This window comes from Mesoplodon bidens (assembly GCF_964165515.1).
Source record: "Mesoplodon bidens genome assembly, chromosome: 15".
NCBI lineage: Eukaryota > Metazoa > Chordata > Mammalia > Artiodactyla > Ziphiidae > Mesoplodon > Mesoplodon bidens.
In genome coordinates, this window is record NC_138171.1 from 81,636,157 (window position 1) to 81,660,317 (window position 24,161).

The following is a 24,161-nucleotide window of genomic DNA, read 5'->3' on the forward strand; positions in this document are numbered from 1 at the left end:
CAGAATTTGAAATGAAATTCTCAAGGCACTGCCAGACACCAGTGACGCAAGAGAGATTACGGAAGACAAATGCCCTTTCTCATGGAACTTATATTCTCAGAGTAGGGGGTGTTTGAGAAGGGAGACATACATTAAAGAAATAAACAAGGAGACAAGATAATTTCAGATACACCAGGTGATGTGTTTGCGAGAGATTTTCCTTGCAAGCACCCTTCAGGTTAAGTAGTCAGGGAAGGCCTTTCTTGGGAGCTGAATTTAATCTGAGATTAAAAGATGGGAAGGAGGTAGATATATGAACATATGTGTCAGGGGAAAGGCAGAGCAGCAGGTGTAAAGTTCCTGAGGCAGGAACCAGCCTAGAACTGATTGAAGAAATGATTGAAGGGAGTTAATAAATCTGAAGCCAAAGAGCAAGTGGGAGATGAGGCTAGTGTGGTAGGTGGAGCCCAAGTGACATGTTGTCCTGGACCATGGAATTGGATTTGGATCTTATTCTAAGAGCAATGGTTTTTAAACAAGCAAGCAAGTGATGTGATCTGGTTTATGTTTAAAAGATAATTCTGGCTGCTACATGGAGAATAGATTGTAAGGAGATTAGAAAGCTAGAAGTTAGAATTCAGGTTGTTGTAGTAACCCAGGTAAGAGATGCTGCTGGTTTAGACTAGGACGCTGATTGCAAAGAATGAGCACAGTAGAGGAATATGGGATCTATTTTAGTGCAGAGCTAATAGGACTTATTATGATGGGATCGCTTTACTGGAAAAGTAATCGAAGAGAAATATGAAGGATAATACCTTGGTTTTTGGTTTGAATTCCTGGGTAGATAAGTCATACCACCCCTTGAGAGGTGGAATACTATAGAGAGAACAGGCTTGCAGACATCAAGAGTATCATTCTGGCTGTGTTGTTTGAAATGCCTAATGGGATTATTTACATAAATTTGAAATGCCTGATGGGAGCTGAGTAAAGGGGAACCGTTAGAGAAGAGTGGGGTTCAGGTAAATCCCAGCCCTGAAAGGACAATGGGGAGGTGGTTGTTACAGGGAGCAGAAGACAGAGAGGGCTGTGAAGAGAAGGTCAACTGACAGAAGCTGTGACCTTAGATTGAGGGAGACAATCAGCCCTTGAAGACTACTGGTAGCCTAGGAAGTAAATGCCCTGGGCTCCCCATTGGCTGGATCTAACAGGAAGCCAGTGAGCTGGGGAGTTCGTTGGTGCGGTCCATAGAGACCAGTCTCCCAGAGCACAGGGGGCTGGGGATGGGTGGGTGAAGGGTGGAAAGTGGATCTGAAAGGGCAAACAGAAGACATCCAGTCCAAATGCAAAATAAGATGCCACATGGGCCATTGAAGGCATAAGCTTTGAGAAGTGGAAAGACCAGGACTGGAGATATAAATTAATGCCTAACAAAGTATCCGATACCCAAATGGGATGAATTCAATGATAGTTTTCCCAAAAAGTGTCTTCAGAATTTATATTACTAGCCTCCTTGGATAGACTTGGTTGGGGGACCATTGAGAAGAGTGGGAAGCATAATAATTTAATCGGGGACATATAGAAGTTTTTTAGAATCTGGATTACTAAAGAAATCTGTTCAATAGAAGGAGGATAATTTCAAGCCTCACTGTAACCCCCCAAAATGAGATGACTTTACAGCTCATCTAGCCCTACTTTGAGGGCTAAAATGAAATTACACAATGACAACTGTCCATTAATCCATGAAGTTTTAAATCAAACTCTCCTGGAGAAAAACATAATCATAATTGGGGGTTGCCATGTGGAAAATTTTTTAATTTAAAAAAAAAGCACTTAAGATTTCAAATTTGTGTGAATCATTAATAATGGCAATAAAAAACTTATGCTTAAGTTCTAAGTATAAGTCCATGTTCATTGGAGAAGCACAGGTCTTTGCCAAAATTTAGCTCGGCCATAATGACAGATAAACCTGCAATTAAGCGTCACTATATATGTGGGTTTAGTAAGAAAAATATATTATTAAACATCAGCATAATTTTGAACCCCTACCGGTAAATGTTTAAATATAAACATAGTAAATCTTTGTGCTTCCAGAGGGGTTGGAGCCAAAAGACCGCTCTCCACCCCCCAAGAAGAGCAAAGCAAAGAAGCCAGAAGGCTCCAAGGACTCTAGCGAGGGTAAGTCCAGCTCTTCCTTTCTTAAAAAAAAATGTTCCATGAAAAGAAACTTCTGTTTAATTTTTAAATTTTGTGTATGCTCTCATATTCAGATATTTCTAAGGGTTCAAGCATCACCGGGCACTTCTTTCTCCTTTCTTAATATGTTTACTCTCCCCTGAATATGAGGATGAAATAGCAGATTCAGGTTTAGTTTGTTAAGGTAAAAACCAAATGTAAAAAATTCATTTTCTCAGTGTGACGTATCTTTCATTCCTACAAAGTGTGAAGTTGTGGGTAGTGCTTACCGGTTAGGTGCTCTGAAATCACGGAAGGGTGAAGGTCCAGACCTGTGTGTGATGAGTTGCATGGTAGCTATTGTCTTATTGGATCATTTGTTTTTCTCATGAACACATTCTGAGTCCAGAGCCAAGCCTCTGGAGTGGGAGATAGAAACGCTTCCTGTCTTTAGTGTTCTCCTCTCCTTTCTAGAAGCCAATGTATGTTTGCATTTATGCATTGAATGGGCCTGCCCAACTGGGCTCAGTTTTATGAAGAAATGACACGCCCTCTCTCTTACTTACAACATGAGTACACTTATAAGATATGCACATTTTTCACTTAAAATGGTATCTTTAGGTATTTTGTAAAGTGAGCCTCTACCCTAATGGTATGCAAGAACTTCTAACAGTGGAACATATTTATGCCTCTACTTTCTTGCCTGGAGCCATACTTCATCCACTGTGAGATGGTGAGTACAATAATACTGATGGTGTCTGCTTGGGTCTTTGGGAAAGAAGATGCCAAGATGAAGGAGAAGTGCAAGAAAGTACTGGGTGAAAGCCTGTGAGGGATGAAGTGGGGAGAAGCAGGCGAGGAAGCAGTAGGTGAATGAGAGAAGGAAGGAAGGCAGATGCGCCGCTGGAAGAGCCTCCATCTGCAAATTAGTCTGAGGCTGGGGAAGCCCAGGCAAGGACTGGATAAAAGGGCTTTTGGATTGGGCAGGAATGTCTGGGCTGCAGGGTCCCCTCCCCCCTGAGGGCTCTCTGGCTGCAAGTGGCTTGGGGAGAAAGTGACAGGAACATCAAACTGCCTTGAATCCCCAAAGTGTGGCCGCTGCTTGCCGTCAGCCAACTTGACTCCCAGCATCAGGTTGTCTCTTGAAAGGAGACCTTGAGCAGCTCACCTCCATGACTGCACAGCCTCTGTGTGCATGACGGGCTCTAGATAAGTCACGACAGTGTCTTCTCCCTCATCCGGGCTCAGAACCAATTGAGGAGGCAAAGCTGTAAGAAAGTTGAAGTCAAAAATATTAGCTTCGTTACTCATGAGGTTAGACCAGAGCTCTGGTTATGCTGCCCCCAGATGGGCTCCCTAATGCTGGGTTTCACTCCTGAATATGAAAGACTCTGTCCGCTTAAAAGCAAGTGTCACTACCCTTGGTATCCTCGACTGCCTGGATAGAGGCTGCCCTGATGAGAATAAGCCAGGACATGTCCTCTCTGCAGGCAGGTGGATCTGAGAGAGACACAGTACGGGGCTGTTTCTTCTCCCAGGCTCGCCCTAGGTGAGGGGGATGTGGAGACTGGCGTGGCAGTAAACGTCCTCTGCCCTCTGGACGAGGAGCACGGGATAAACAGTAGAAATAGTCTATGTAAAGTGCCTGGCACGGGTCTGCTTTCCATTAGTGATGGCTATTCCATGATAATTACTATCATAATCAGGACCATGATAGGGTACACATTGTCCTAATTCATTGAAATGTGCTGGAAAGTTTAGAAACGTTCGGAGAAGAACACTTAGAACCATGGAGAAGGACAGCAGCGCTCTCACTGGCCAGAGGGGGTTTGTTAGGATCTGATTGGGCGACTAGTCAGGGTTCCACCTCCTACTAGAATTAGGTCATTTCCTGGACAGTCTCTCAAGACCGTGATTGGGAAATGGATTAGGGGCAGAACAACAATTGCCCTTTCCCTGGAGAGGCTCCACCACACTGAGTGGTTCCCATCCCATGTGTGACCCACATCAAAGGTGGTTTTCCAGAGCCCGAGGCTGCTGTTATTTCCAAGTGTCACATGGGGGGGTGGCGCACATACAGAGCAGTTCTGTCACCTGAACTAACAGGGGGATTCTTCTGAGTCATTCCTTCAAACGTGTGAAAACTTCATTATTTCCTAAATAATTTGCTTTGTTTAGGAAAACCATCTCATAATCCTAATAGGACTACATGCCATGTCTTCACCTCACCCAAATATGTCATCCCAGAAGCTGCTCTGAGTCACAAAAGGGCCGTCACTGTGGATTTGTTACCAGGGGCATTTGGTCTGTGGCATCATGGTGAAGTGTAAATGTTAGTCACTCTACAGAAACATGGGGATTGTGTGTTTGTTTCTAAGATGGCTTCCAAGATAAGAAAGTAAACGCTGCTGGGAAAGGAGTGAGAAAGGGAGCAGAATCTGACATGCCAGTGGTAAATGACCGCATGATAGGGGACTCGTTACTTGTCAGTTTTTTGACAAAATAAACTATGTCCTGTATTCAGGTGTTGTACTGTGGCATATGTCTCACTTCCTCTTATGATTCAAAGAGTTCCAATCATTCTTTCCTACTGGATATGCAAATGGATTAGTGTATCACTGGGTAGAAGGGGAATGTGGGTCATGACCCTTCTCTGCAGTCTTCCTACTTTAGAGTTATCAGTCCTTTTCCAACTTGGTCATCTCTCTAATATGTTTTAGTAAGAGAAACTTCTGGTATTTTTATTTAGTGATCACTCAGCCTAAATCCCCAGCACTTGGCCTCATTTCACTTCTCTCCTACCTTTGGGTTCCCTGCCCTGCTTCCGACACTTACAGGTACTACTGATCACCTCAGCTCACCCTGTAATATACATTCTCAGACAGAGTCATGGAGAGTGGAGTTGGAACACAAATTCACTTGGAGTTTGCAGCATATATAACCATAATAGCTGTATTTTGATCCAGAAGAAGAATCTTGAGAGCATATGGTCAAATTTTCTCATTCTACAGAGTTGTTTTTAAAATAGGCTGCAAACAGTTCTTTAACTTGCCCAACTCCATGCAGTTTATTAATGTTTTAATACATTTTTTAATGTTTTAATAATAATTTTTTTTTCTTTTTTTTCTGGAAATAACACAGCTTCTCTAATCTTTTTTCCCTTTCTCTCTTCCGGAAATTAGAACTCGTTTTGTTGAAGGAGGAAATGTTGCCATCAATACAGCTTTGAGTGAGAGCAAATATTATAAATATTTAACTTTAAATATTTAGCTTTAAATATTTAAATATGTAACTAAAGTATTGAACATCAAATTTTAAAAATCAAACAATTTCTAAAATTATTTGCATTTTTTATACTGTGAACTTTTGGATATAGAGTTCTATTTTCATTATTTTGGTTGAAATTTCATGGACCACAGTATACTTTGATTTGACCCACTGCAATGCAATGCCAATAATGAAACGATTAGCAATTTCAGACCACTAACTGTTTGTCTGGCCTGTGATATAAATGGTAATGCTATCCATAAACCACCACATCATAGGCATAATTGTTTGAAAAAAGCCTGATTAATACCCATTCCACCAATTGCAACTCCCAATGATTTAAACCAGTTTTATTTCTTACAAAATATTTAATTGAAAGAATATCATTACAAAATCTTAGCCCCTTTCATAAAACATGCTTTTCTCAATCTCTTTCCTCTATCCTTCACACATAGATCCTCTAGAAGTTCCATTAGTGAAGTCTCTCAGGCTTTGTTTGTCTGAAAAGATGTTATTTTCCTTTTTTTTTTTTTTAAGGTGGTTTTGCTGGGTAAAAATTCAAGGTTGATGGTTATTTTCTTGCAACATTTTAAAGATATTTTCCCACAGTCCTATCAATCCTATAGTTGTTAAGAAGTAATCTCTCAGTCTAATAATTGTATCTTGTCAGGTTATCTGTCTTTTCTTTCCAGCTGTCTTGACAATCTATTCTTTATCTTCAGTGTTCCTCAGTTTCACTGTGGTATACCTCAGTGTGGGTTTCTCTTTATCCTCCTTAGGATTTGCTGTGCTTCTTGGACATGAACATGGGCAACTTTCATTAGTTCTGACAATTTTTCACCTATTACCTCAACAAATGTTAGTTCCACACTACCTTCTATTCTTTCTTTCTCTGCCCTTCATGACTCTTAACCTACATTGCATTTTCTTTTTCTGTGCCACTATCTCTCTTTGATGGTTTCTTTTTCCAAGTTTATCATTCAGTTTGCTAATTTCTGTTCAACTTTCTTCAATCTGATGTTTAACTCTTTGCTGAGTTTCTCATTTCAGTTATTATAGTTTTCATTTTTATAAGTTTTATTTGGTTCTTTTTCAGATATACCTGGTCACTCTTTATTTAATTAACACATAAAATATCTTTAAAAAAAAATCTGTATCTGAAATTTCAATGTCTCCACTCTGTATAGATCAAAATTCTGCAGTTTATTTTTTCTGCAGATTCATGCTTGTAGTTATTTCCTTGTATGTTTTGCCTTCTTTATTGCCATGTTCATTGGATTTTTATTTGTGGGAATTTTTTGAAGTTGGATTAAAAGCTTATTTATTTATATATTGTTTTCTGAAATACTTGAAGATACTGCCAATTTAGGAATACCTTAAACTACATATTTGGCTTAAAGTTTTATTTCTTGTTTTGTTTGCTGTTTGTCCTTAAGCCCACAATAGTGCACGTATAAGATTAGGAAATCTCAACAGAGACTTTTATCTTCCTTTTTTCCTTCTCCAGCCAATGCTAAGCTGAGGCAGGCAAATTCCCCACTATTTTCAGAACCAAACCCCTCTGCACCTCACATGTGTGGCTCATTCAATTCAAGTTCTGGCTAGAGTTTCTCAGTGAGTATTCCTGTATCTATCACCAACATCACCTGGGAACTTGTTAGAACTACGAATTCTAGGGCCCCATCCCAGACCTTACTGAATCAGAAACTCTGAGGTAGGATCCAGTAATCTGTGTTTTTAAAAGCCCGCCCGGTATTCAGATGCATGCTCAAGTCTGAGAACCACGGTTCTAGGGTCTAGACCATCTGAGATTGGCAGATGCCTCAAAGCAAACAGTAATTTCAGTGCTTGCTTAGAAATCTTGATTCAATATCGTTCATCATTTCTGGCTTCTTAGAAGTTCATTATAAAAGCACCAGCTCAGCCATGTATTCAAGAATCAGATGGATAGGTAAGATGATAAGTAGATTAGAAGACGATTGATAGATAGATAGAGAAAGAATACATAAATGGTAGATAGTATATGCATACAAATATACATATCTACATAGCTATGTGTGTATGTACATACATATCTACATATATAATACATAGTCTGGAAAGATACACATATCAAAATGACCTCAGGAATTATCTTGGAGGAGTGGAGAAGGGACGGGGCAGACTTTGGAGAGTTTAATATTCAACTTTCTAAATTTATGTGTAATTGAAACATACATATATATATATATATATATATCAAGATTTATTTTATACTTATAAAAAAACATTTTCATTAAAAACTAGAGACTTTATGCTTCTAAAATTCAGTAGCAAGTTTAGAACTGTAATTTTCTCCATACGTTCATCTCCAAAGCCTTCAGTGGTTTTTGGTAATGAATGCTATTTTTTCCATCATATTTTTACAGAAAGCACTAGCGCTTTGACTCTCGCTGTACAATTGCCTCTACATAGAATATTCAACAAGCCTGCATGTGACACTCATTCCTCAGGAACCTGAGCCCTTGCAATGCTAAATCAAGCAGTCCTATACTGCACTTTAAAATATTAATGATCTCTTTTGTCAGATGAAATTATATGTGGAAACATTTTGGAAACTAGGAAGCACTATACAAGTTTGAAGGATCTAATGTTGCTCTTAGAAGTATTATTATTGTTTTTACTAAAATAAATGTTTCTGAATACACGAACCATGGTGGAATGCACTTTGTATTTCCTGAGAGGCAGAATTTTCTCTCTGCCCTCTTATTTTCTCTGCATCTCAAAGTATTATGTGACAAACTGTTTTGTGAGTGGCTGGACAGAAGAGACATTCTCTCTTTCAGGATGCCATGCAGCACTTCATGCATTATATTCATAAACATGATCTTTAATTTTTTTGACAAGTGCAGTGAAGGGTAAAATCAGGCAGTCATAATTTTGACTTTGCCATCACTCAAACAAGCTTAGTGATTGACCAGCTTTAAAAAAAATAGAAATAGAAAAGCAGGAGTGAGGAAAAGCAGCTTTCTCATGATGAAAAGCTTTGTTTTATCCTCTAGACCTTAAAATGCCAAGAATTGAAGCAAAATGTACATTTCCACGGTGAAAATCCAAATACAAGAAAAGCCTGTGTCACCCTCTTGCTTTAATTATTCTCTTACCTTCTGCTTGATTCAGGACCACTCTGAGCTATCCCCCTGCCACAGGTTAGGAGAAGGACCCAAGAGTCTATTTCATGTTTAGTCGTGCTCTCCACATTCACACATTAAACCGAGCTTTGGTTAGGACCGTGGAGTCCTATTTCAGAGTCAGCCCTAGGATTCTGAATGGGGCTTAGAGAATGTTGAGTACTGAGGTATTTTCCACAGTGAGAAGGGCTGAACATACCTGCAGAGCAACCTTAGGTCCTGTGGGACCCAGGATGACCCTGTTTGTGTCCGTTGTCCTTGGCATGTTATCAGCAATGTTCCCTTTTACTCTTGGAGGTGCCCTGGCTTGGGTGACAACATATGTGCACTCCTACCCATAGAGAAAAAATTCAACACGAGGGTGGACAGAGCCCTCAGCGTCCATGTTCTGCTTCCTACTTGGGCAGTTTTTCTAACCTAAAAGTCAGTTTCCTCATATTAAATGGAGGGTGAAAACCTACCTTGTGGGACTGTGTGGGGAGATTTAAACAAGATGATCTCCGGAAGCCACCTGGCACAATCCCCGGACAGAGGGGCCAAAGCGTATTGAATCTGAAGCGGGAAGAGCCCCCATCCACCAAAAACTCACCTACCTTGTTTATTAATATATGACGTTCCTCTTAATATGAACAAAATAGTTCTGCAAGTAGAGATGATGTTCTCAATGCATTGAATCTCTTATCTCACTTGGTGTTTTTTTTCCTTCTTTCTCCCTTCAGCTCACTCAGCACCCTGCCTCCCCAACTATATTAATTCCTGTCCCAGATGGACTTGACCTCACTCAGTCTGTCTTCTCTTTCCTGACCTCAATTCTTCAAGTCAATCTTCCCAAGAAACTAGTCTACCCCCAATATTTATACAACCTCCCCAGTCAGTCATTCCTCGACCTCTGCTTTACTGCCTCTAAAACTTCATGAAAGGCACCGGGTTAGGTCAGGGGCAGGAGGGAGGAGGTGGACTCTGGTGATTGGCTGTCAGTTCAGACCTGCCTCTGAAACATTCATTGTCCATTCATTCTTGAAGTCTGGTGACTCTGCTATTTCTGTAAGATGCTGGGAACCAGGATCTCTTTTCTGAGGCTGGGTCTTGCCCCAACTGCCTGTGATCTTGTTCTCCTGGATGAGTGTTTCTCAAACTGTGGCCAGTGGAACCCTGTGGAGGGCTCCCCAAGCCCATTCAGAGGATGAGCAAGGTCAAAATGAATTTCACATAGAGCTATGCTCTCTGGACTCTCCATTCACATAGCATACAGCGTGCGTGGTGTTCCCTGGAGTTGCCATAAAGATAGCCCACAGCATCTTTCCTCCAGCCACATCAGCGTAGCTCCCACCAGCCAGATCCAGCTTTCCTAAACATGCATTCTGTATACTTTTGTTAAATACCTGCTATTCGACAGTATCGGCACTGTTCTAGGCACTGAAGACACACATGCACGCACACACACAACCTTCTTTCTTGGGGCTTATATTCTAGTGGGGGGTGGCAGTTGGTGGATTTTAAAATATTAATTAGAATATATAACAAGTCACATAGTAGCATAAGCAGTACTATTTATTGCTGCCTGCAATTTTATTGCAAAACTTCACAGCGTAAAACAACAAGAGCATTTATCATCTCAGACTTTCTACGGGTCAGGAGGTTTTTTTGTTTGTTTGTTTTTTACTATTATTACAATTTATTGAGTCTATAATTAATTCAAAATAAAAAGTTTAAAAGAAGAAAAAAGTGTCCTTGGAACTGCCTAACTGTCCCACCACTTACTTAATCAGGCTCTGCTGTTACCTTTAAAGAGAGGTATCCTGGGGTCTCTGGACTTTGGAAGGTGGGTAAGTAATTGTATGATGTGCAAATAATCTACAGGTCAGGAATTTGGAAGTGGCTTACCTTGATGGTTCCAGGTCAGAATATCCCATGATCGTGTATGCCATTCTAGGTCATAAGAGAGTGTGGCTTCCTCCTGACTGTCTCTTAGATCACTTGCTCTGGAGTAAGGCAGCTGCCATGTCCTGAGGACACTCCAGCAGCACTGTGGAGAGATGTACATGGCAAGGAACTGAGGCTTCCTGCCAACAGCAAGCATCAATCTACAAGTCATTGCAATGAGCCATCCTGGCTGGAATCAGATCCTCCAGGCCCAGGCAAGCCTTCAGATGAGTGCAGATCTGGCTGACACCTTGACAACAACTTCACAGGAGACCCATGAAGAAAAGCCAGGCAGGGAAGAGGAAGTAGGGGATTCCATGTGTGTCTAAGTTGGTAGCGGTGGGGAGACTTGGGGAAAAAGATGGGTTACAGTTTCACATATGTTGGACCTCACTGATGATTAAGTTGGTATTTGAGAAGAAACCTGAAGAATGTAAAAGAGTAAGCTTAGCAGATATCTGGGGAAAGAGTGTTCCAGCAGAGGAAATAGCAAGCACCAAAGCCCTAAGGGGAGAGAAATCTGACTTATTCTAAGAAAAGCAAGAAAGTCGGTGTGAGTAACTGGAGAGGTCACTGGGGGCTGGTCCTATAGAGGAGTGGATCCCACGCTTGACTGTGCATTGGAGTCACCTCGGGACATGTTAAACCCAGTCTCTGACTCAGGGGACCTGGGGTACCCAAGAATTTGCATTTCTAATAATTCCCCCGGTGATGCTGGTGCCCTGGGCCAAGGACTCCACTTTGAGAATCACTTCCTGGGACACTGTGGCTCACTGTAAGAACGCTGGCTTTTCCTCTGAGTGAAGTGAGAATAGAACTTTTTAAGCAGCGAAGGGACATGATCTTACTTACGTTTTAAAGGTAATCTTCAGATTGTCGTGTTGCTAATGGACAGTAGGGGACTAAGGGCAGAAACAGAGAGATAGTGGATTGGAGCCAGAGATCCTGGTGGCTTGTTGCAAGTAACAGTGAAGGGACGGAGTGAGATTTGGTGTGACTCTGGACCTAGTTGAAAGGTAAAGCCAACAGAGTTCACTGACATGGGATGTGGGATCCTTGAAAAAGAGGGGGGTCAGGGATGAGTCTTTTTACCTTCTCCACAATTACTGAATCCAGAATAGAAGTCGTACCCCCTGCTTATACTGAATTCAGTCTTCCTGGGAAAAAGAATCCTTCCCATCTCTGTCCCCCATTGTGTCTGGCCAGGTAGTTCTTACTCCCCCCACCCTAGGAAAGCCTTGTGAGCCCATCCTGAAGCTCAATTTCCAATTAAGCCAAAGGCAAATATGCAGGCATGAAGAAAATTCTCGTAAATAACAACAGAAAGAGAGAAAACATGAGTGTTGATGAAGAAGAGAACTCTCAGAAAAGATGATTGCAGATGATGTAGGTACTATGGATTCTAAAATGTTCTCCCAAGAGGTGCTTATTATCATTTTTTTGTTTCTTTTCAATTAGCATCTTCCCAGTTAATGGATGATTATGGGATTGCTGCCATTTATGATTGCCAAGCTCAGGAGGGAAGGAGGGAAAACTGGAAAGAAAGGAGAAGAGAAAAGGAAAGAAAGTAGGAAGGGAGGGAGGGAAAAAGGAAAGAAAGGGAAACTGCTGTTGTAAGCTAGTGGAAGGAGCCCTAACTGGGAGTCAGTACACCTGGATTCCATTTTCATCTCTGACACACATGATCAAATCCTTCTCCCAATATCCCTGAGGTCCTCTCTAGATATCAAATTCTATAATTCTGCATAACCGTCAAATTTATGAAAATTGGTTATGAGCTCTTTGCTTCATACCCAGTAAATATTTCCATCTTAATTGAAAAGCTCTGAATCATGGGTTTGCATAGCCAAATGGGTCTCTGAGAACAACTAAGGCAACGCTTTCATTTCACAGACGGGGAAAATTTCTTTCAAAAGTCCTCCGAAATTGTCTAGGGGACCCACATGAAAGGTGATCCTAAGTTAGCCACTAAAAAAAAAAAAAAAGGCAGTTTATCAGGGCATATACAGTGGGTCTTTTAATAATGTGTTTTTTTTTTTTTTAAGTATCTTGAAGTCTTGTAGGCGTCTGTGAGTAATTCAGACCCAAATGTGTTTCACTTTTTGTCTATTTTGATTTCCAAAACTGAGGGTAAAGAATGTGGCATTCAGGTGCATTTATCTTTGTTTTGTTGAAAACTCAGTCCCCAGGTTTATAGAGCTAAAGCATAAGAGTGACTTTTTTTTTTTTTGATTCTGGCACCATGCCTATAGGACATTTGACAGTTTATAATATTAGATACTAATTTTTCAGCAGAGAAACATTTTGTTTTGTCTTTAAGGAGAAATATTGCTATTTGAACAGTATCGGATTTTTACATTAGGATTTTGCCATTATGTTCAACATTTCAATTTTCTGGTGTAACAAAGTTGTGCTTTCCTAGTATACCGGAGAGAGCCTTAAAGCTGTCCACCTACACTAGAATCACCTGGACATGCACCACACTCTCCTAATGCCTTGCTCGAGCTTACCTGTTTTCTCCTAACTCCCGTCACTCTGGAGCCATTAGAGGTAGCCTTACGAAATGACTTCACTTCCAGGGGTCATCCTGCTTGAGGAATGATACACAGAAAACCAGTGTATCTATTCTCCTTAGACAACAACGCTACAGATCACTTGAATCATTTCTGTTCTGTAGCCTGAGAATTCCCCACTGATCTCTGACAGTCTTTGCTGCTGGCAGAAAGAAAGTAGATACAGTGTCTAGGAGGAAAGGTGTGTAAGGATGGGGAGGCTGGTTCTAGAATGGGGGGTGAAAGGGGACAGTTTTGCTGAGTGCTTGATGAACAGTTACTGCTACTCTCAGGGGAACTGCTTGTTCCCTCAGTCTAAAGCTGCCGCTTACGGTGAATGCTAAAATTGTGGATTCTTGCCCCATTCCCAGCCCTCCACCAAATCAGAAAGCTGCATTTTAACTTGATGCAATGAAGCTTAGGAACACCATGTTCTTATGTACTTGGTTTTTATTTTGAACACTCTCAAACTTAGAGCAGATTTACAAGTATAGTAAAAAGAACCATTTTCTTGAACCATCTGAGGGTAAGTTGCAGTTCTAGTGCCCCAACTGCCCCCCAGTTTCACTGTGTGTTTTCTACAGACGTGGCCAGTGATCCTACATGAGCACAATAAAAAGATCAAAATCAGAAAGTGCATATGGATACATTACTACCTTTAATTTTCAGACCCCATTGAAGTGTTACCGATTTCCTCAGTAATGTCCTTTGTTTCATTCTGTTGTCAAGTCCCTACTCTTCCACAGCCTTCCTGTGACTTGACTAACCTTGACGCTTTGGATGCTTGCAGGCCAGTTACATTGTAGAATGTTTCCAATTTGGGTTTATCTGATGATTTTTCATGACTGGGTTCAAGTTGTGCATCTTTGCAGAGCTATCACAGAAGCAATATCATGTTCTCATGGCTGATTAAGTGGTAGGGGCCCATGATTTCAACTCAGCCCATTACCAGTAATATTCACTTTGATTATTTGATGAAAATGGCGTCTGTAAGACTCCTCAACTCAACTGTACAGCTACTCTTTTCTCCATTTGTAGTTAATGCATATCTTGAATGGGGGGTAGGGAGTACGTTGAAACTAGGTCAATATCCAGTTCTTCATCAATCTTACAAATTATTCATTTATTTGCTTATATCATTATGAAATCATGGTTTTCTATTCTACTCAACAGATTATAAGCAATTACTATCAAGGACCCCTTCCAGGTAGCTTCTGTGTCCTTTTGACATGTCCCCATCATCTTTGAGCTCTTCCTTGCTTTGGTGTAACCAGATGCTCAAGCTCATTTTATACTTTCCCTGCCCGAGGCCCGACAGCAGTCATTTCTTCGAAGAGCTATCGTTCCGTTTAGTAGAGAATAGTATTTAGTAACCAGATCTGGGTGCTAGGTTTGTGGATCACAATTTGAGAAACATGATCTAAAGTAGAATGACTGGATGACTGTGATGGTTAAATATGAGGACCTAGCTGGCAGGATCAAGCCTCCTCGATGACTTCCTCCAATTCTCAGAATCGTCTTCCCATAGACCTTCCATTACAATTATGACCAAGAGAATAAATTGCCCAACTTTGGTTAAACCGTCTGGAGTACAATGCAGCATGGTTGTAGATAGTGGCTAAGTAGCTAGTAGCTAGTATTTTAAGAGGCAGAAGGTGATTGGTGACCATGATACTACAAAAAGACAACTGTTTGGGGTTAATTATTGATCAACTGCCTAAGCCAGTGTTGACCAGTTGCCTAAGCAGCTGTGGTTACACATCAGAATCATCTGGGGAGATTTTTTTTAACGACTATTCCATTGTCCCACCCCAGACCAAGTAATCCTACCTCTGGCAGTAGAATCTAGGCAGCTATGTTTGTTTAAGCACATTGGGTGAACCCAGTATGCAGTCAAGGTTGAGAATCACCGGGTTAAGTGTCCTGCTTCCTGAGAACTTGGCTCAGCCCCACTTATTCTCTCAACCCCAAGAGTATGTGTCCTGCCTGTTGATTTGGCACTTGAGGCAGCGACATGAACATTTCCAGACATCTAAGGGGCCATTTAGCAAACACTTACTGTGCATTTATTCTGTGCTGGACATTGTTCTAAGCACTTCACATTGATAATCTCATTTAATCTTTATTACTATATGATTGAGCATGTGCTGTAATATTCCCATTTTACAGGTGAGGAGACTGAGGCATAGAGAAGTAAAAACTTTGCAGAATGTCCCATGGCTAGAACCTCTGAGAATTCAGATCTAGAAATAAGATAGCTTGATGCCAGACCATAGGCCAGTGCTTCTCAAACTTTGGGTTTTAGAACCTAAAGTTCTTTGGGTTCTCAGTGGGTTTTTGGAATCACATGGAGGTTATAGAAAGAACACCAAGGGCCAGGCTCATTGAAGGAGGAGAGGGACTGGGCCTCTAGATTTCTGCCAGGGTCTGGAGGCTTCTCCACAGTTCAGGGAATCTGTAGAAGAGGAATATGAGGATGGCTGGAGAAAGGCATGGCACAGAGGAGTTTGGCAGATAGGAAAGAAGCAAAGGGACCAAGTTATGGGGAGGTTGGAGTTAAGGGTGGATGTGGATTGGGGGCTGTAATTAGGAAGGACATTGAAAACAGGCAGTTTGAACACTTGATTTCCAGAGTGTCAGGCAGCCATGTGGGTTTTATCATCAGCAAAGTGACACGGTGCCCCTTGGATGACCTCAACATGAAACACAAAGTGATGCTCTCTATATTAAAGCTACATCCCCAAACATAGACCTGACAGAATTTTTCACCAAGACATTTTTTTATTTAACAAGTCATGGCATAATGCATTTGATAGAGTGGAGCTATGTGGTCAGAAGATACACATCACCACAATTTCTAGTCAAAGCTTACTGCACTATGCAATACAGAGACTAACCATATGCTTTGATATCCAAAGCAGGGACATCAAAAGTAAATGAGAAAAGCTCAGCTTTGATTAATTATCCAAAATGTCATAATCAGATAATTTAAAGAGAAGTTTTCTTTTAGAGCACATGTAAAGTTTTGGTCAAGTGAAAAATATATATTATTTTGATATGAGGATGGGGTGCACAAAATCTATTTGGTGTTTAGGATTTCTAGCAGACTTAATTCAGCCCTTTTGTCAAATTTGGCTTGTTCGTTGTATAATAGCAAATTACCAGATTAGCAAAGGGTTAATGTACACATGTAGGTATGCCCTTGAACTATCTACTCATTTTTTGTAAATATTAAAATACATCCAAGACAAAGGTAATTTCTACACTGGTGGAGGGTCTCGCTGTCATTGTGGACAGTTGTTTTGCTAACTCTCCTCATTGGTGGTTCTGCTGGATAGGTGATTTCCCGGGATTAACCACTGTCACTGCCATCTGTTCCCGACCTGGACACAGGGATCTAAAGGGTAGCTAGCGGTCAGGGAGAATTTTAATAAACACCATGTGTTCAGTCACCAAGTACCTACATTGACTGGGCTCCCTTGCCCTGGAGCCTTGGGTTGGTTAGTCAGTGCTTTTCCAGCTATTTTTCATTATTGTGATTCCTGTGGGAGCTGTTTTAGGCATTTTGTCCTAATTCTCTCCACCAACCATGAAATTTTAATACCACAAATATGCTATGTATCTGTTATATATCTGTTTATGAACTGTGGCCTTTTGGAGGGGAATTTTTTTGTCCTGCCAAGAACAAATCTTCGCCCCATATTGAGAAACCATGGGCTACACCAGTGGAAGGTGTTTGCAGGAGACTGGAGGGTGGGGGGAAAGTTCTTAGGCATTCAGGCTCCTGGACCCTTGCTGCCAGACAGAAGTACCTGTGTTCCTCAAGCCAAGGCCACAGCACTTGCGGGGGGGTCCTCTCCACCTGTAGCCATTGCTTGGTTTCTGTTGACCACTCCCTTCCTCCTCTCAGGCCTATGGCTGGTAATGGTTCCTGTTCATCATTGGTCCTGTGATTTTTTTTTTTTTTTTTTTTTTTTTTTTGCGGTACACGGGCCTCTCACTGTTGTGGCCTCTCCCGTTGCGGAGCACAGGCTCCAGACGCGCAGGCTCAGCGGCCATGGCTAATGGGCCCAGCCGCTCTGCGGCATGTGGGATCTTCCCGGACCGGGGCACGAACCCGCGTCCCCTGCATGTGCAGGCAGACTCTCAACCACGGCGCCACCAGGGAGGCCCCGGTCCTGTGAATTTTCATTGTCCTTTATTGCTTCTCTTGCTTCTGCCCACATCTTTTAAAATATCCCTTCATTAAATTCTTCACACCCTTTTGAATGTGCCCGTGCTTCCTGCTGGGACCATGGTTGGTCTCTTCCAGCTGGAATCCCTGTCACTTTCTGCGACCAAGCCTCCAAGACAATGTCACTTCACCCACTTCCAATCTTTACTCTTTTCTCTTCCCTTCCTGTAGTCTTGCTTTTCTTTCATTCTTTACTTAGCAACATTGTTTACCTTTTAAAATGCACCTTTGTGGTATGGTTTGGTTTTCTTCATCTCTCTTAATTTTTCCCTTCCTGTTGCATTTTCATTGGCCTTGCATGGGATTTTGCGTTTGGATATTAAGCCATGAAATCTTAAGCCCTTACATGCTTGAAGTTTCTCTTTCTTAGTTTTACAAACACCCAAGTCACCCTGATAAGCAGGCTCCTGAATATTTTCTCCCCACGACTTAGTGCTCTTACCTGGCAAGAGGGAATAATGTCTGCTCCAGGTACTATGCCTGCATAAAAATGACCCTAAAATTCATTGGCTTAAAATAATGATATTTATTTTGCCCACAAATCTACCCACTGAGGGGCCTCAGCACGGTGAGCTTATTCCTAGTCCACTCCAGCATCAGCTGGAGAAGATCGGAAATTGGCAGATGGTATCATCCAGATGTTTGCTCACTCACTTGTCTGAGCCCTGGGCTGGGGAGACTAACAGTTGAAGGCTGGAATAACAGAGTCTCTTTGCACATCTCTCTAGTAAGATGTAATCTCTCTGTGTAATCCCCCAGCATGAGGGGCTTCAGGCCGTCTGACTTCCTACACATTGACTCAGAGCCCCCAGGGTACCTCTCTCAAGGGCAAGAGCCATTTGGAATCCACATCACCTTCTGTGGCCTCATCTCAGAAGCCCCACGGTGTCATTTTGACCACATTGTACCAGTTGGGACAGTTAACAAGCCCTCCCAGTTCAAGGAGAGAGAACACAGACCCCACCTCTTGATGGAGAGTGTCAATGTCACATTATTAAAAAAAAAAAAAGTGGAATGGGATATATATATATATATATATATATATATATATATATATATATATATATATATATACAGCCATTTTTTGAAAACACATTCTGCTCCAGTATCCATTATACATACATACATGCACACATACATATATAACTTAATTTTTAAAACCTTGTGGAAGGAGATTCTGAAGAGACTACTAATGGAAAGCAAGCAGAGACAGGATGATATGAGTATGGAAGTCTTAATGTCCATCTTATGTAATCATGGGGCTTACGGTTCAAGAATGGGGAGATCAAGAGTGGGTGCAGCTGGGGGAATAAACTCTGGATTCCTCTCTGTGCTGACTGACCTTAGCAAGTCTCTAATCTCTGTCAAGCAAAGGGTTTAATCTATGTGATCTTGATGGTCTGTCCGAAGGCCCCTGGTTCTGTGAAAGGTTGAAGTTCAGTTGTGCCATCATCTACTCACTGTTTCTGTTTCTGGTTTAAAATTCCTCTCCTCTGCAATTTGCTGACTCTAAATTCTACTGCTTTTGCTGAGCAGACATTCACACTCTGCTGTCTGTGCAGCTCTGCTAAATCAAGTGTGAGCTACACGTCGTCGATGGCACCAAGTGTTATTTCAAGAGTTATTCTTCCTTTGTGTATGAAAATTTGCATTTTGAATGTGTGCCATCAAAGGAGTAATAGGAAACTGGGGATTGTACTGTAGCCAAGTCAAAGGAACTATATATATATATATATATATATATATATATATATATATAGTAGATATATGTATTAAAAATGCCCTGCTCTTCTCCAAGAGAGAGTTTTGATGTTAGATGAGGGCATAAGAGCACTAAATCCAAAGGGTGGGGATATGAAAGAAATGGGAAATTGACTAAAAGACAATCCCAGGGTTGTCTCTGAGCAAAGTATCTTCACGTGCAATGATACATTCAGTAGGTACTTTCTGGTGATGCTCACAGCAGAGCTCAGCCTGGCTGAGGCCCTGAACTGGTGAGCACTGCATAGGAGGCCACACCAACCAGTCCATCGGTGTTTGTAAGTCAGTAATTTTCCAGACTCCCAGAGTGATGGTTTATGTGCAACCAAGCATGAGTACCACGAGCCACCCACTGCATAGTTTGACTGGGCCAAGACTTCCAGACTGAAGGACAGAAAGTCAGATCCAACTGGTTTAAGCAAACCTGTATCTGAAAAGTCCAGGCGGTGCTGCAGAGAATCAGTTCCATTGTGATGGGGTCTTCCATCTCTGCACCTCACTCTGTGTTGGTGCCATTTCAGATGCTCTCCTTTTGCTGGGGTGAAGATGACCACCAGGTGGCCTCTCATCCACCCCAGTGGGGGGAAAAATATGCTTCTTTCTCAACCACTCCAACAAAATATCTGGAACTGAGTTTCATTGCCTCTGATTGGCCAGTCTTGGGTCAATCCAGGGACATTCAGTGCTCTGACTAGGCCTAGGTTACACGGCAACGCAGGGACCACAGGAGCTGGGGAGAGAGGAGATCAGTTATGCTCAAAACTCTTCTTTTCCAGAAGAAAACAGGGGAACTACCAGCAGGAAGAATGAACGGTGAGCATTCAGGTCAATCATCAGGAACTATGGATCGATGAATTGCTGTGTCTTTGTTTTCTAAGATAGACAATAACAGCTGAGAGGACATAATGTTATGACCAATAATATACTTTGTTATCAATACCCTTCTTTCCATGCTTGCTTCATGATGAAAGATCAAAGTGAATTTTTAGGGCAGTATTGGCATTGCTGAAAATCCCACCTTGGAATCCTGGAGGTGTGGAGAGAAGCTCTAGGTAAGGTGTACCCAACCAGAGGTAAAGGCCAAGGATGAGAAAAAAGCACGTGAAAGTGAACAGAGCAGAGATATAGAAAAAGAAAATCCATGCAGTGGGAGAAGTGATAAAACATCAGAAGGGGAAATAAAGGCAAAGAAGAACAGACATGTGGTGACTGGCTGTGGTGGCTGGGATGTGTTTCCATAGGAAACACACTTGTGGAAAGAGATCTGTACCTCACAAGAATAGGACTTAGAGAAAGTCAGCAGTGCTGTTAGTCTCAAGAGAGCACTAGTGAGTTGGAAGGCTGTATGGAATCAGGCTTCTAAAATTTGCGTGTTCACTTTTTAAATGTCATTCTACATTTCCAAGTTGTTTGACAGTGGGTCAAAGGAATGCCAAAAGTACTGTTTATGAGTGGCTTTATTTTAAATGGCAGCCCCAGGCAGAGGCGAAATTTGAGCTTCTGTTTACATCTGGAAATTCCTTGGCTGGTACATTAACCTTGGCTTTGGAAGCCTGATGTTTATATATTGGCCACCATGGGGAATTGCTTTGCTTTTGCTGCTCAACAGCTACGGATTTCCTTATCTACAGCTCATTCAGTTAGGGAAAGTTGGACCACATCATCTGCTTAGCTCTCTAATCACTTTACCAGCTCCTTGTTTTAATAATTAGTGTCCTTCAGTGTTGTTTCTGCAGGTCAAGGTTTCCTTGGGATGCATTTTAAAATAGAGGTCTTAGAAATAATGTGAAGAGCCCCATTAATGGGTTTAAGACCTGGATTTTGAAATCCAGACGTCGTTGATCTTAGGAGGCTGAATCCTGAGGCTTTACTTTTCAGCTTATTCATTGATACTGTATAGGGTTACATATGCAAATACCAAGTGTCACGAGGCAAGTTTTGAAGCAGTCTAGCTCACTGACCACAAAAATTAGTAATCTGTGAAACGTGATTAAAATATCACATCTCTCAACTACCAAAAGATGCCTTCAGAGGAAGCTACTGGCTTGCCAAGAGGATGTTTACTGGGACAAAGAATGAAAACAAAGTCCTGAAACAAAAGATAGTGATGCCTTCACCTTGAACCTGTACCTAGAAAATTAATTAAATCCTAAATTAAATATAATTCTGCATAAAATTTAATTATATGACAATGAGTATTTTCATACAGTAAGCTGGGAAAGTTTTCCAGTTTTCCAGTTTTCCAGTTTTCCAGTTCTCCAGTTCTCCAGTTCCTCCAACTCCAGAGTCAGTTGGAGAGACACCATGCAGTGTGTCATGGCAGAAAGGGCACAGGCTAGAATGGCAGCCAGATCTGGGTTTGAATCCCAGCTCTGCCACTTAACTAGCCTGTAGACTTTGGAAGTTCCTTTAAGCCTCATCTTTCTCACTGTGAAACAGGAATAATAATCCTTACTTTCTGGGATTTGGGCAAGGATTAGAAGTGCATACATATAAAGAACAAGCCTAAGTAGGCACTCAAAAATGATAGCTGTTGGGCTTCCCAGGTGGCGCAGTGGTTGAGAGTCCGCCTGCTGATGCAGGGGACATGGGTTCATGCCCCGGTCCGGGAATATCCCACATGCCACGGAGCGGCTGGGCCCGTGAGCCATGGCCGCTGAGCCTGCGTGTCCAGAGCCTGTGCTCCGCAACGGGAGAGGCCACAGCAGTGAGAGGCTGTGGTCAGAGACCACAGTTCCTCCCGATGTGGGTCTCTCTATAACCTGATCTGTGTACTCATGACATGAGGATACATGCTCATGTCCTGTCTACAGGAAGCTGGCTTCCTGCAGAGCAAATGACCCAAAAGGATGAGAGCATATGCAAAGTGGGAAGTGGCAGCCCTTTTATAACCTAATCTCAAAAGTGAAATACCATCCCTTCTGCTGTATTCTATTAATTATAAGCAAGTCCTTAACAAATCCAACAATGCACTTACGGGGAGGCAAGTTAAGCTCCACCTCTTGAAGGGAGGAGTATCTAAAAATTTGTGGGCAACTTTTTTTAAACCGCCATAGGGCTTCCTAATTTCCTGTTCCAAGACTTCCTACCTTATGGCTGTGTCTCTGCCCTTGGATTCTTTGGGACCCCCTCAAATATTAAATCCCCTTATTGACTTAAGCTGATGTTTAATCAGAAGTCATTTTCAAAACAGCCTGAGGTCTTGGAATCAGTGAGAAGATGTCAGAAACAGGGACTTTGCTGCCTTGCAGAAAGTGATGTCTTTGCTGGATTGGAGCTGGTTGATGGTTATCTGAATGGTGGATCAAGCCAATTCCTATGCCACATGGATAATCGTCCCTCCACCAGGCATTCAGATGTGTGGTTTTCAGATGTGCAGGCTGGCTGAGTCATCTCCCACTATTTCATCTGGTTGATCTAAAGCAGGAGGCAGCACACTGCTATAAAGGACCAGATGGGAAATATTTGGGGCTTCACATGCCACATATGGTCTTTGTCACATATTTTTCTTTGTTTTTATTACAACCCTTTAAAAAATGTAAAAACCATTCTTGGCGTGCAGGCTGTACAAAAACAGGCCTGTGGGCTGGAGTTTGCTGACCTCTGCTCTAAAATAATCATGGAAGGATGCTCATCGAGTCCTCGGGAAATATTTAGATGTGCTTCTCCACACCCCCAGTCATGATAACAGAGGGTCCTTTCTATGTTTCTAATTTATCTTGCTTGAGGTGAAGAGCTGCAGAGTCCTCTTTTCAGGTTGGATACCTTTTACATAGGGTTTCTCTTGTTCCTTCAGGGAGACAAACAGGCTCAAAAATTAAGTGACTAAAGTGATTAATGTGGCACTGTCAGAAAAGAATTATGGACCTATAGGGTTATGGTCTCTCAGAGGACTCATTTTTCGTTTCTATCCATCACATGAATTACAATAACCTTCTCCAACAAGCAGAATGAAGAATGTATGGACGGCCAGTAAGTATTCCTTACTGCTTACCAAATATTGGCACCACAAAGACTTTATACAGCAATGGTGATGTTTAGAGAATTTGTGTCAGATCTGGCTTTTAATGGGGAAAAATAATCCAGTCTCATACTTTGACTTTTGGGTCTTTGCTGTTTTCTCTAATATCAGCATGCCTCATGGGTGACATTGAAAACACACACACACACACACACAAATCCTGTGTCTTTATCAGCAACTGGAATCAAAATCCTTGGATAAGAATTCTTTTTTTTAAAGTCTGCATTTTAATTTTACCAGAGCATTAGTAAAAATGTATTACTTAGCCCATGAGTCAACAAAAGATAGTGAGTTAACATATAAATATGTTTAATGAATTCGTACTAGAAGAGGCAAAAAGGAAAAAAACTAAAGGGAGAAATTAAAAGCTGTTCATCATATTTCATGTTTCAGATTGCCCCAGATAAGTATTGCTGCTTTCTTATTTTACTACTATGCCCAAACTCGTATCACCACAAAATTGCTGCACTGGGGTGCTCTATGAAAACCATACAGGAAAACATGGCAAACTCTTGCAAGAGTGTGGGTTTTTGGCTTTGATAAAGGAAGATGTTTAAGGGAGCAGTGAATCTGCTTCCTAATCATAATAGCCACAGTCTTAAGTCTTTGTTTAACCCTCTTAAAACTTACCTGTAGAACGTATTATTAGTTGTCATTAAAATGGACCAAAATCATAATTTAATTAGTTTTCATAGGACAGACTTTGAAGGGTCATCTTTCATTTTGGAATACATAACGTTTCTTCCTGTCATTTTTTGTTCCTCTAAATTATTCCAATCATACACTTAATAGCCAGTTTTAGAGGAAATTATTCAGTTGCCTTTCGTTTGGTTGGTTTGAAGGATTAAATGCCTATATTTGAGTATTTGTCCAGACATTGTCATGTGATCAGAAAAACTTTTCATCTAATTTGACATGTTTTTGATTGACATTGTCAGGCACAAGGCAGCATTCATTCCACTGAGTTTTCTGAAGTAAACATTCACAGCGTTAAGTGTTAAAAATTCAAGCCGTTTTGACACTTCTAGAAGGTACAAATTCTCTGGGATAAAACAGGGAAATTGGTTCCACCAAGTCCAGAG

General features: G+C 41.5%; 1 protein-coding gene across 1 annotated transcript in view; it reads left to right on the forward strand.

Moving 5' to 3' along the window:
- Positions 1 to 24,161, forward strand: part of MACROD2 (mono-ADP ribosylhydrolase 2) — a 1,988,024-nt gene that overhangs the window by 1,822,009 nt on the left and 141,854 nt on the right. The window contains exon 11 of the mRNA XM_081256147.1: positions 2,071 to 2,154. Within this exon, the coding sequence (XP_081112273.1) occupies positions 2,071 to 2,154 (84 nt within the window). The remainder of the gene's footprint in view (positions 1 to 2,070; positions 2,155 to 24,161) is intronic.